This window comes from Leiobunum rupestre, chromosome 11 (assembly GCF_980474605.1).
Source record: "Leiobunum rupestre chromosome 11, qqLeiRupe1.1.hap1, whole genome shotgun sequence".
In the NCBI taxonomy this organism is placed as follows: domain Eukaryota; kingdom Metazoa; phylum Arthropoda; class Arachnida; order Opiliones; family Sclerosomatidae; genus Leiobunum; species Leiobunum rupestre.
Window position 1 is genome coordinate 23,507,742 of NC_143394.1, and position 12,613 is coordinate 23,520,354.

General features: G+C 32.6%; 1 protein-coding gene across 2 annotated transcripts in view; it reads left to right on the forward strand.

The window, feature by feature from the left end:
* The window catches only part of LOC149922011 (uncharacterized), an 87,331-nt gene extending 75,245 nt beyond the window's left edge, over positions 1-12,086 (forward strand). For both annotated transcript variants that reach the window (XM_090163827.1, XM_090163828.1), the window contains exons 6-9: positions 6,824-6,903; positions 7,429-7,469; positions 8,023-8,170; positions 10,029-12,086. In XM_090163827.1, coding sequence (XP_090019953.1) covers positions 6,824-6,894 — 71 coding nt within the window. In that variant the 3' untranslated portion in view covers positions 6,895-6,903; positions 7,429-7,469; positions 8,023-8,170; positions 10,029-12,086. The remainder of the gene's footprint in view (positions 1-6,823; positions 6,904-7,428; positions 7,470-8,022; positions 8,171-10,028) is intronic.
* Positions 12,087-12,613: the final 527 nt, after the last annotated feature.

Here is a 12,613-nt window from a genome sequence, read left to right on the forward strand (position 1 = left end):
CTTTCTTTTCAACTTTTTCTCAATTTCCGCTACCTTCCTCCCGAATCTATATGTTTATGGTCTACTACCTTTTTGAGTAAACAAATTGATTTTGAAAGATTTTTTCCAGAAAAACGTTTCTTCGCAATAAAACAAATTTCTAGAGATAATGAAAATTCATAAATTAAAATATGTGGCCTCTTAATTATGAATATGTGGCCCTTTTAATATAAATATGTGGCCCCTCTCAGAAATGCAGGGGGGCTAAAGCCCACTTCAGCCCACCCTTAGCGCCGCTACTGTCCGCAAGGTGCACTTTGTCGTGTAAACACAAGAGCTGATATTCATCTACATCACACTTAATAATTATTCCAAAAACGGGTTTTATGTCGTTCACAGGAATAGGTAATAATAATAGGGAAATATGAACCATCTATTTGTCATTGAAGCTATACGAAACGTTTCGCGTGAAATTATGAATAGCTATTAACAGAAGTATATAATACGTATATTAGAAACTTATAAAGAAGCTTGAGTTATTTGCATGAAAAAATAGCGCGAATCACACAGTGATTTTTCAGACTATTACATCGGAAATATATTGTTTGTAAATAAATAAATGCCGAAATGTAAGGCGTAAATCTCAAGCCACGCGATGCTTTCGCTGTTTGTCAGGAAATTCGCTTCCATTGAAATAGATTTCAAGCAAACGAAGGTACATGGTTTACTTTTATAGCTTAATTGGATACTTCCCACACATGATATTTATTATACTTCTGCTATTAGCTATTGGAAAATCGTAGATGGAATCCCTGGTTAAAGTGATAAATTTTTTACAGAGTGGTTTAAAATTTCTAAATATCATTCGATGGTCAAGTGTTTATCTTATTGATCTGTTCTTTTATTTATTCTTCACGTTAGTGAAACTCTGTCTAAGAAATGGAATGTGCTAGATCAAAATTGTAAAAAAAATTGTAGAGCATGATTAAAAACTAGTAGTTCTCTACCGTTTCTTTACTGAAAAAATAATTTTCTTTTAATATTTGAAAACAAGTTGGGCAAGTCATACTCTTTCGTATTTTTAAATGCACTAGAATTATTTCTCATAATTTTCAATTGTAGAAACATTCCGCGATTCAGATTAGGGTGATGTTTTATAACTCGGTTAGACGTATTGACCTTGCTTTGATTATGCAGGGTTTCTGAATTAGCTTGATCAGTTCATTTTTAAAGCTGTAAAATGCAAAATTTTGACATTTTCCTGATATTCAAATAACTCAGTACCAAATGAAATTTTCAAATTTTATAAAAAAATCAAAAATTTATATTTAGTGAAATTTGATATTTTAATTGTGACCTAAATTATTCTTATAACTGGTCAATATCTAAGCTCTGCCTTTCAAAGTGTTCTGATGGAGTACATTTAGACACACTGAATAGTCTTTAAAATGTAGAATCTCAGGATTCTTGAGTAAATATTTTGGTGAACTCTTTCCAATTAAACAGTAAGTCGCCAACCTGATAAAGTTCAAAACATTAAAGTAACTGTTGGGGTTGGGTCATTTTTTAATACTCTACTATATAGGCCAATGTTTTTTTTGTATCGCAATTATTATTTAAAGATTTTTCGAAACTTATTCCAAACTTGTTTTTTAGGTTTCTTTCTACCTTTAACATTTATGTTACTAACGAACAGGTTATAAGGGTCAATTTTTAATGATATTTTTCTGTGTTGCATAAATGAACTTGTCGCGAAACGAGTTTGTAAACTTCTAGTAGCAATTTCTGTTTACTTACCAGAACCATGTAATAATCAGTGACTAACCTGTGTTTTCACTTTACACGGTGATTTGCTCGATCCGTATATTTTCGAACAAAACGATACCAGTTTTAAATTAGGCCTATATATGATTTTCTGTGAAAACTCCTCGGAACAAGTAGATTCGGAACAACGTTCTGGTTTTCAGGTTTAATGACAATTATGGGTTCTTGATAATACCTATCAGTTTTCTTATTATGGACACAATTCCAACATCAAAATTTTTTTACAAGGCTTCAAAGTAACGTAATTTTTAAATGATTTGATTAACTATGAGGAAAGCTACATTTTAGAAAGTAAATAATGGAGCCATATTTCAATACTGCTAATTTTATTGCCTTGAAACATGTACCCTCGCAGGTTTTCCGCTGTTTTTCGAAATATGTTTCATTGAGATAATACTTATACATATAATATGACTCTCTAAAACTATTAAGTCACGCGTACATTGTGAGCGGTTAATTATAATTCAGTTCTTTAGAAGTTTCATTTAAACCTAGGAATACCTCTGCGTGTGGTGCCATACCAGAGAGATTGAAAAAATCATATCACCTCGGGTAGGATTCGAACCTACGACCTTTGGGTTACTGTCCCAACGCCACTACCATTGGACTACCGAGACCACGAATAATCAGGCCTCGATTCCTACTCGAGGTGATATGATTTTCTCAATCACTCTGGTATGGCACCACACGCCGAGGTATTCCTTGGTTTAAATTAAACTTCTAATTAAAATGTTCCTGCGTATTAACAAAAATAAATTATCTTTATAATTCAGTTCTATTTCGAAATTGGCTTACTTTTGACATTGACTACAAAAGAGCATCTTTTTGACATTTGTGAGTGTTATCGAAATACTAAAAACTAAAAATTAAATATGTTTTATTTTTTCTTGTAATAATTGTTTTTAAATTTATTTGAAAATGAAACCGAAAATTTCAATAAATTTCGATTTTGTAGTTTCCACGATCGAGCAAATCAAGACAACCTATAGTATATAGCGTATGATTCATTAGCAATTATTAAAGTGCTTGCTTTAGAAATTATTCACTTTACACATCAAATTAACCTGAAAAATTGAAAAAATATCAATATCTCTACGTTCCCTGATCTCTCAATTGCATGCACTATAGCAAGTGCTATAGTTAAATATAATTTTATAAAATATTAATGCACGTCCACGATTACAACGGAGATTGTATAACTCACCCAGTTGCCTGTTGATGCAGGAACATAACATCGTTATGGAAATCTTTACGCTAGCTTGGCGATATAATCTAGCAAGAAGATTTCAAGACATTTCTTAAATAAACTGTCAAATACAAAAGTACATTACTAAGATTGTATGAGTAGCGATAAAACCTTCTATTATCACTGCGTATATCAACATACAATTTTTACTATGCCTATTATCACTGAAGATATGATCTTAGGACAGCAGAACCCTAGACTAAAAACATCTTACTGTAAGGCCCAAAGCAAATTAATTATTCCCTTACTATATGATTGTGATTGTTGGAAAGAGGCGGGAGACTGAGCTCCGGGGCTACCGCCCCATGCACTGACTGGGCACTCGCACAGGTCACCATATTTATAGCGTTTTAAGCTCACCCAACTTGTTTTCCCACCCATGAAGCTTTGTAAGTTACGTCATACGCATGCTTTGTGTTCAAATTCAAGCTTTAGTCCAAAAGCCAAAAGCTTTTGTTTTGCGTCTTTTCTTAAGTGTTTTATCTTATGTCTTAAAGCCTGATCAAGGTCACCTTAACCCGAGTTGACTTCATCTTGATTTCGTAAGAAATAGCGTACTAGTAATGGAGTTGAATTGAGAAAGCACTTCATATGAAAGGCGAATAGCCATTTCCGGAGTTCGCGCGTTGAACTAGTAAAATTCAAACACGCTCTTCCTTGTCGAATCATATGCATTTCAGCTTTTTACCTTTGTTCCATCTTCAATGTCTCGAAACCGTGTTTCTGCTCCAGCCTCTGATTAACTTAGGTAAAATATCGATAATGTGATATTTTAAACAAATGTGTAATCAGGAAATCCCGAAAGTTTCAATTGCATTATATTCGAGAAGGTCTTTATTCGTTCTAACCAAAAATAATTGATAATTTTAAAGATTTCTTTCAATTAATACATCTTCCTTTATTCAAATCCGTAATTGATAAACAAATTTTTTTCAATTTGTACGGACAATGATATGTTTTTGTGTAGTTGATAAATTTGTTAAGTTTCTTTGTGTTAAAAATTGTCACTTTTGGGTGTTTTTAGTTAGCACGCTTTGGGCATTGGCAACGTTAGAATCAACCCCGTCCCTCTCTGGTGATGGTTTGCAGCTCCGCAAAGAAAAGGAAGGTAAGGCATAGTTTCCAGACGCAGGAAAAAAGAGTCGCGAAAAGTTGAGATAACCCATCACTAGTTGTTTATGGAAATTTAATTTTCGATGAGAATTTACCATACCGATTAGCGAGTGTTCGAGGTAATCGATAATATCTTTGCAGCTTCCCGTTTGCCTCGTGATTACCGGAAGAAAACCCACTGTCTCTCCCCCGTCTTTCCTCGTGTACTCTTTCCTCCTGTAAGGGGGAAGACACTCTGATACGATCGCAGGCTCTCTCTCCGTGTAGGAGGAGAATATCTTCCGGGAATCATGAAAACAGAGACCCTAATATATTCTTGACCATACTTCGGCAAATAATATAACTTATAAAATTATTATATGAATAAAATCAGAGTTTTTGAAAGGCCAGACATTAAAAGATGTATGATAACATCGATCTCAGACTGTATTTTAAATAAATTTTAACATTTTAGACAACGAGTTTCCTGTGGGTTTTCGATTTAATAAAATCTGATTTTCATATTGATTTCTGGGGAATTTCATGACTTTTTAAAGTTAATTTCATGATTTTTCAAATTTTATTGAATGTTTGACCCCTCGAAAATTTTAATAATAAAATAATCTGAAAACATAGGAATCCAAAACCTTTCAATGAAAAGTAACTTGCAATCTGAATGTAAAAATAAAAGTACAAAACCGAAAACAACGATGTCAAGCTTTCGATATAATGAAAAGGTATATTTTCCAGTTACTATATTTCTCACTAAGTTAAATCTAACTAACCAAAACAACTTTTTCGGTATCTGCATTTAGCTGTTGGTTTTATTTTTTTCAAATCTCAACTTTTCCGACTCTTCTGTAACTGTAAAATGTTTCAATTTGAATAAAACAACCTTGAGCATGTAAAAACGCCTTTCGCGGGTAAAATCTGCTAAATGTGCGCCCGTGTAATTTATGCCTAATACGCCACCCGTGTAAGACAGGTTAAATAAAAATTAAATTGAATGTAATCCGTTTATTTAAAAAAAAATGTAATCTCCTATTTCGGGAAAATATTGCTTGTATAACGACATAATTTCATATGAAATATCCCATCTATCAGGATAATAGGTAACTACTTACAAGTGGAAAATTCGACGAAAACCTTTTCGAATTGTTTCGGAGAAAATTCAGATTGCCATTCCACGTGTTGACGCCAAATATTTTTATGAAATTATCTACTCTTATGATTTCATATGAGCTCCTATGCTTACCTATTCACGCGCTTAAATTACTGAAATGAGTAAGATTTTACTTTGACTAGGCTACACAATATTAGGGGTATCTCGCTTCTATTTAATAACGGCTTGTGACGCACGCTCGATGTTAGGTGCTAATTGGAATTAATTGGCACCATATTCAATAACGTCGGAATAAAAATTTTCCTTATCCATAGGAATTCTTGAATAATATAAAATTAATAAATATTCATAAAGAGTTATTATTTTTGTACAAATCGTATAAAAACATTGTCTCGAAAAATTTTTTAATAATAAAAATTTAATTTAATTTAATTAAAAATTAGGAAAGCGTTTACGCTTTTTGTTAAAAATGCTTTTATTGAAGCTTCGGATGTTTACTTAAATACGTTATATAAAAATATTTTATCTACTTAGATTTCGATTAACTAAAGTTCATGTTCCAAACCTTAAAAACCGTATAAATAATGTAATTAAATAATGCTTATAAGTAATAACTACAAACTTGTAATAATGGTTTCCAAAGTGATAATTATTAAAATAAAATTCAAATGTTGGTGATTTAATTTTTTATATATTAAACTTATTATTTACCATGGTGAATATTAGTAGAAATTATGTTTTCTCTGAATTAAACATAATTTCTACTAATTTAATTTTTTATTAGAATTTTGGTAGAATTTTTTATAACACAGGTTGAGTCACTTGATTATTTGAATAAATATTTTGAATCCCTTTTTCTGTTTTTTTTTGTTCTGAGCCATAAATAATTCATGTATACTTTCAAATCTAGGGGCTTTAGTTAAATTTACTAGGTATTTTTTAAATTAAATTTAAATTTTGGAAATTTTGAAACCATGTTTATAAAATTCCTATCATAGGAACTCACTTTTGAATAATCATATATTATATTATTTAACGTATTTTATAATGCATTATTTAATAAATTATAATCATAAAACATAAATGTTTACATAATTACAAAATAGAAAAACTTAATGTTATCAACTGATAAAATTCGAACTGAAGCAATTATCAAACCGTTGCATTTTTTGGGAATTAAATCAGATACATTTTGGCTTGTCCAACTTGTTAAAAGTATACATAGATATTTATCGTTTAAATGAAATTGAAGTAAAAGTACTTAAGCGTAATTAAAAATTGAACTTGAAAGTTAACGTCATTATCGCTTACTTTTGACAATTTTTGTCAAAACAAATTTCGTAAACCGCGTTGCATAATATTGCATACACGTAATGTAAAAGGTAAAATAATTTCTAAATCGGTAGCGAAAATTTGAAATATTAAACCTGAGCATGAGTATAAATATAAAAAGTGATTATATAGTTGTTGTATTGGGTTGAAATAATACAATTTATAACTTCGATCGTTTTGTTTTATTTCATTTGAACGATCCGTTTCTTTGCGGTTATCAATGACAGCTGCACCGAAGCAGGGTGCTGCGGAACTAGTAGCTACTACGAAGATGCTTCAGACATTCTGGGGGAAGTAGAGAGACTACGTAAGTATCCACCTTAATAAATAAAATTAAAAAAAAACACACACACACACTTTCAATTCGAATAATGTCACTATACGGGTTCTTTCAGAAAGCTTCTGCGATCAGAGAAATCTATCTGCCTCGTTATCTAGACAGGCAATCATACTTGTTACAAGCAATTGGTTTCCGGGTATATCTGATATAGTAAGACGTGGCGGAACGTTTTGGGGCAGTGCTTGCGCCAATAATATTGCATTGATTTCTCAATCGGAGATAATATTTCGCCATGAAGAAATGACACTAAACCAGATCCTCCTTAGCGCAACGGTCCACCGGGGCATTCCTAGTAGCAATTATGAATTACTGGTCTAAATATTTAATCCCCTTCTTCGCGTAGCGCCTGACGTTAAGCCAGCTAAGTTATATAACCTACTGATATAAGGAAGTATATTTACGCTGGGGAAGGGTTGATTTCAAACTAGCGGCATTTATGATAGATTTCTGGTGGAACGGAAATTTATAACGCTAATTTTTGTGTTCCCGCAGCCCATAAGAATCCTGGAGTTTCGGTGTGAGGGAGCAATTTTGTAAGTTATAAACTAATTCACTACATTTTTTAAAATAAAACACTTTGGGATTTACGTTTTCTTGTTGTACTCTCTCAACATGTTTATTGGTTATACTTGGATTTATGTAAAAATGATAAAAATTAAGAAATATGTGTACAGATCCTTATGATTACCGAGATGATGATAATTATATATACTTACCTACTAAACAAAAAACCATGACACAAAGTTGCCCGTCGTGTTCTGTTTTATCAATTTTGAGCCTTTCAAAAACAATAAAATCACAAAAAGTGCTAGCCTCTGTTTTTCATGAGTGTAGGTAAAATTAGAAGCCGTCTTGATTTTGGGTATTAATTAAAGAACGTTTTAATTAATAGTAGCGTAAACGGCCCGTTAATTTTATATACGTAGAAATACCCGCGATTTTGAGCATTTGATTATTATTTGTTTAAATAGTTAAACGGTTAATTAAAAATTATTTTTTACTGCTCTCGAACTCTAGCCACAGCTTTCGAATTATGCAATACTCAATATTTATATGATATTATAATTTATTATTTTTGTGTTTCAGGTGCAATAGAACCGGGACTCTCTTTCAAAAATGGCTTCCCACTGACGGATCGAATTCATGTTTCCGGGGCTTTTTTTTTCGGCAATGGCTTCCCCCCCCCCCCTCACGCACGAAGGAATTCAGTTCCACGGCATCGTTTTCTAAGAAGGTATCACCCATATTATTATTTCTTTAAGCCTATCTGATTAGCAGGTAGACGTTTATTTACTAAATTTAATTTACAAAGTGAAATCAAACGAAAGTTATCTCTATTTTAACTTTTCCCTTTCTTTCTCTTTTTAATTATTTCAAAAACCACTAGAAATCTATAATAAATTGGTAAAGAGGAAAATAATAAACACAAAATATTATATTAAATAATTTAAGTACTAAACTTCCTTCTTTCACCTCTACTAGAACACTAACTTTGAAATCATTATATAATACTTAATATATATTATTAATTATTAATAATAATTATTATTTTTATTATTCTTATTATTTTTATCAAAATTTTGTAAAAGACGTTATAGGCTTCGTGTGTAGTTTAAATTTCGGTTATAAGTATCGCTGCCTACCGACCGAATTCCAAATTAAATATATAATATTATCTCTGAACAACAGCTGAAAGTTCAAGCGAAATGCATAGAAATTCGAAAGCCGTCTGCTATTTCTTCATATATTTAGTTGACAGTTATTAAGGAAGGTAGCAATATATTTACTAATTTCGAAGCCTAAGGTTGATTCCGAAAAACAGTAGGTTAAAATTTCCGTCGTCTTCCATTAAGTTTGGGAAAGTTGAAGAAGACGTACGGAAAGCTAGACTTCACACCCACTGACTTTCGGTTTTGTCGGGATTTTCGGGTCGGGTCGGGTTAATTTTGAAACGGGTCAGGTTGGGCTGGGATTATTTTCCGTCAAAAGAAATCTGGATCGGGTCCGGCCGGACGCTACCCAATAAAATTTTTCGTTAAGGAATCCGTGGAAAGGTAAAAGTTTCTACATTTTGTGTAATTGATTTTTAAGAACGTCTGATTCGTCTGAGATCAATTGGTTATTTTAGTTTTACTTCCGATATTCAACTATTTCCATCCAACCGGCGGGATTTTCGCCAATTAATGGCACGGAATTTCCCCATAAAAATTCCCCTATGAAAATAAACAATTTGTTGTATCTTACAATTTTTTTCAAAATATTTATATGTGAAAGTTAATTTAAAATTGAAGATTATTATTTATATTGAATTGGTACTAAACGTAAACCTTACAACAATGCGAATTCCGATTGTTAAGTCCCGCGAATTGGCTTAAATCCTAAATGCAAATTCTTAATGGGCTACAGATTAAATATTATTTTCTGTTATTATTGACCCTTATAGACATATCTGTTGGAAAGTTTGTTAGAATTTAGCGGTAGCATCGGTATTCGCAACTTTGTGAGCATTTGGTAGTTTTATTATTTCAGTGGGGTCAGACCTTGTAAAAAAAAAGGTTTTTTTTTCGGTTCGGGTATAAATTACTTTGGTTTTTTCGGGCAAAACGTATTTTATTTTTTTTGGGCCGACTCGTCTCTACTTTCGGAATCGACCTATAAACGTAGCTCCATCATTGTCGGATTAGCTACTACCGGGGCCTCCAAGGGCCTTCTTGACCTTGCTCCACCCTCATCTAGGGCTCTCCTATCAATTGGCAATTTCAAGGCTACACAATATTAGGGTTATCCCGCTTCTATTTAATAACGGCGCGTGACGCACGCTCAATGTTAGGTGTTAATTGGAATTAATTAGCACCATCTTCAATAAAGTCGGAATAAAAATTTTCCTTATTCATAGGAATTCTTGAATAATATAAAATTAATAAATATTCATAAAGAGTTATTATTTTTGTACAAATCGTATAAAAACATTAGTCTATTCGTTAATCCGCCACTGAGTTACTGTTACATAATGATTACTGAAGGCGTTTAATTAAAAACGTCTGACATAATGCATGCGTGACTCATGAAGGATGTATTCTTGTCAATTTCAGAAACAATACAGGGCCGATAACGGCGAGAAAATGGTACCACAGGTTCGTCCATCGGATTTGACCAGCACATGTGGTTAACGGAAGTGTCTCTACAGTATTGATTCACCGTCTCTACTATACAGCAATCGTATACTTATGAACGAAACGCAATCTAGCTGTCGATACGTCGCTGTCTCTTCACATAGTGGCGTTGATCTGTACCAGTCTTTATAATTTTCAAGACTTGAATGATTCAATTTCGTCTCAAGAACCGATCGGTGCCGAAGCCAATTTTTGAAGCTCCATTCTAAATTCTACCCATTGCCAGAAATAATATCGCGATCTAGCTTACAGAAAAATCCTCTTAAATACAATGAAATCTCGGTCATTCGGTCGTAGAAAATCGTATCTAGAATATTAGTTGTATTTGTGTAGGGTTTGTAACGCGGTTTATCTGATTTTAACGCTTTGGTTAAAAAAATATTTAACCCCATGAAAATTTTGTGGTCCGACCTTCGGTGTCAAGCCATTTAGAAGCTAGACTATGCTCGGCAAAATTATGCCAAAATGTGCTGCCACCTAGGTAAAATTCGTAAAAGCTTACATCTGATATTGCTATTCAATCCCATTTCTCCCACTCCACCAACTAGAATTAAATCAAGGTATCCATTAAACTAATTGGAAGTTGTAGAACACCTTTTGAAATTTTCAATTCCTCCCTCATTGAAATTAACATCTAGCGGCTTAAGTCGGTACTAATGTGAACGGGATTTTACAACAGTGAAAATAACATTTCGTCGTAAGATATCGACTGCTTCACTTGACTGTTCACGTATTTTCCTACTGAAAAAATTAACTGGTTAGTGCTGTGAAAAGGAACTTTATATTTTAATTAAATTTTGGAACGTATATTCAAGATCGACGACTTCATTCAATAAATGGTAACCGAATACCGAAACTAATCTAAATCTATAGAATTCTTAATTAGGTTTCTATTAATCCAAATTGTTTAAATACTCGATGATTGCAATACCTTTATAGTTTATTCTAGTCAGCAAAGGAAAAAAGTAGAGTGATGTATAAAATTTCAGAAAAAATTATAAAGTGATAAAAATACTGTTGTGTGACGTCATCGCATTCCTGATGAAAGGGTATTCTTCAAGCTAGTGATCGTTTGAACTTCGAGGAAGACTGAGCTACTGAACTCAAAACAATATTGAACTATACAATATCGAACTTATTAATTCGCTCTATAGAGCACTGTCGGCTGATGTCACGCCGACAATAGCGAATTGATGGTGCTTCTACGGTAATTAGTGGCAGCCATTTTGTTCTTTTTCATTGTAGGTGACAGTGCTCTATGGTGGCGCTGTGTCGTCCATTCGCCAAGAACATTTGTCCAAATCTGCTAAGTATTTAAACCATGCTACAAAATAATGAAACCCTTTTTTGAGTTAGATATGGAACCTTACTTTGTGAGGTCAGGGTAAGATTCAGTTCCGTAAGACTAGGGTTGATGTAAGAATATTTACCCGAGAACGAACATTACGCCAAAGCAACGGACCACAAGCGAAGGAGGGAATATTTATTAAAATAAACAATGTGATCATTGTGTTTGTTGTGATAAAACGCTAATGTAGCACATTTAATGATATGATGGGGGTTTATATTTCGCTTTTTGACTGACGCTTTTTGGTGGATCATTGACAAAAGATGTATTAAAGTTTGTAGGTATTTGTATAAAGCTTATACCCTACGTATTATTACTATTAATTATTACGATTATTAATATTATTACAAATATTATTATTATTTGATTGAGTAATGATATATGCACGTGGATTTTTGGACATTATCGAAAATATTGTAAAGTATAATTATCAAAACGTACTTACGCGGTAAAGATTTTAGATTATGTTTTTAAATTAATGCTAAAGTGAATTTTTGGATACGTAAAAGAATAGATAGGCCTAACTCATATTTGTGCGTGTCTTCGAAAACATACTCTAATATATAAATTCAAAAATTTTAATAGGCCCTCAGATTTTTATATTCTAATTTCTTTAAGTTAAACATTTATAGCCAATAAAAACTTCTCTTTTTGTAAATTAGATTCCGTATATTTATTATATTTTACATAATCTAGTTGCTTATGATTATCGCGCATTTTTTTCCCTTTCATCAAGAATAAATCAATGTAGCTAAGAATCTCGGACAACATCCTCGCATACTTTGAAGCGAAAGTTCATCAACTTTCGATTTTATTGACACTTTCGCGCAGACGAATGCCATCTGTGTTTACGATTTGTGATTAAAAAGTAGTTGAACTTACGCCACGAAGTAGGCAAGTATGGTACCAGAGGTTAATGATATAGTCACGTTAAACCCAAATATGCCAAAATTCTTATAATCCATGCGCTTTTGATAAGGCTGCCATGAAAACGAAATCATGTGATCGCGAGACACGAGCTAAACTATAGATTGTTAAACAAACGCGAGGAAATCCGCTCCACTAACTTCCGTTTCCTATCATTAAAGTTGATGACACATTTTCGTCACGGAGTTGAAGTGTCGTAATGTAAGTTATACCTCGTGAACAAGGTTGC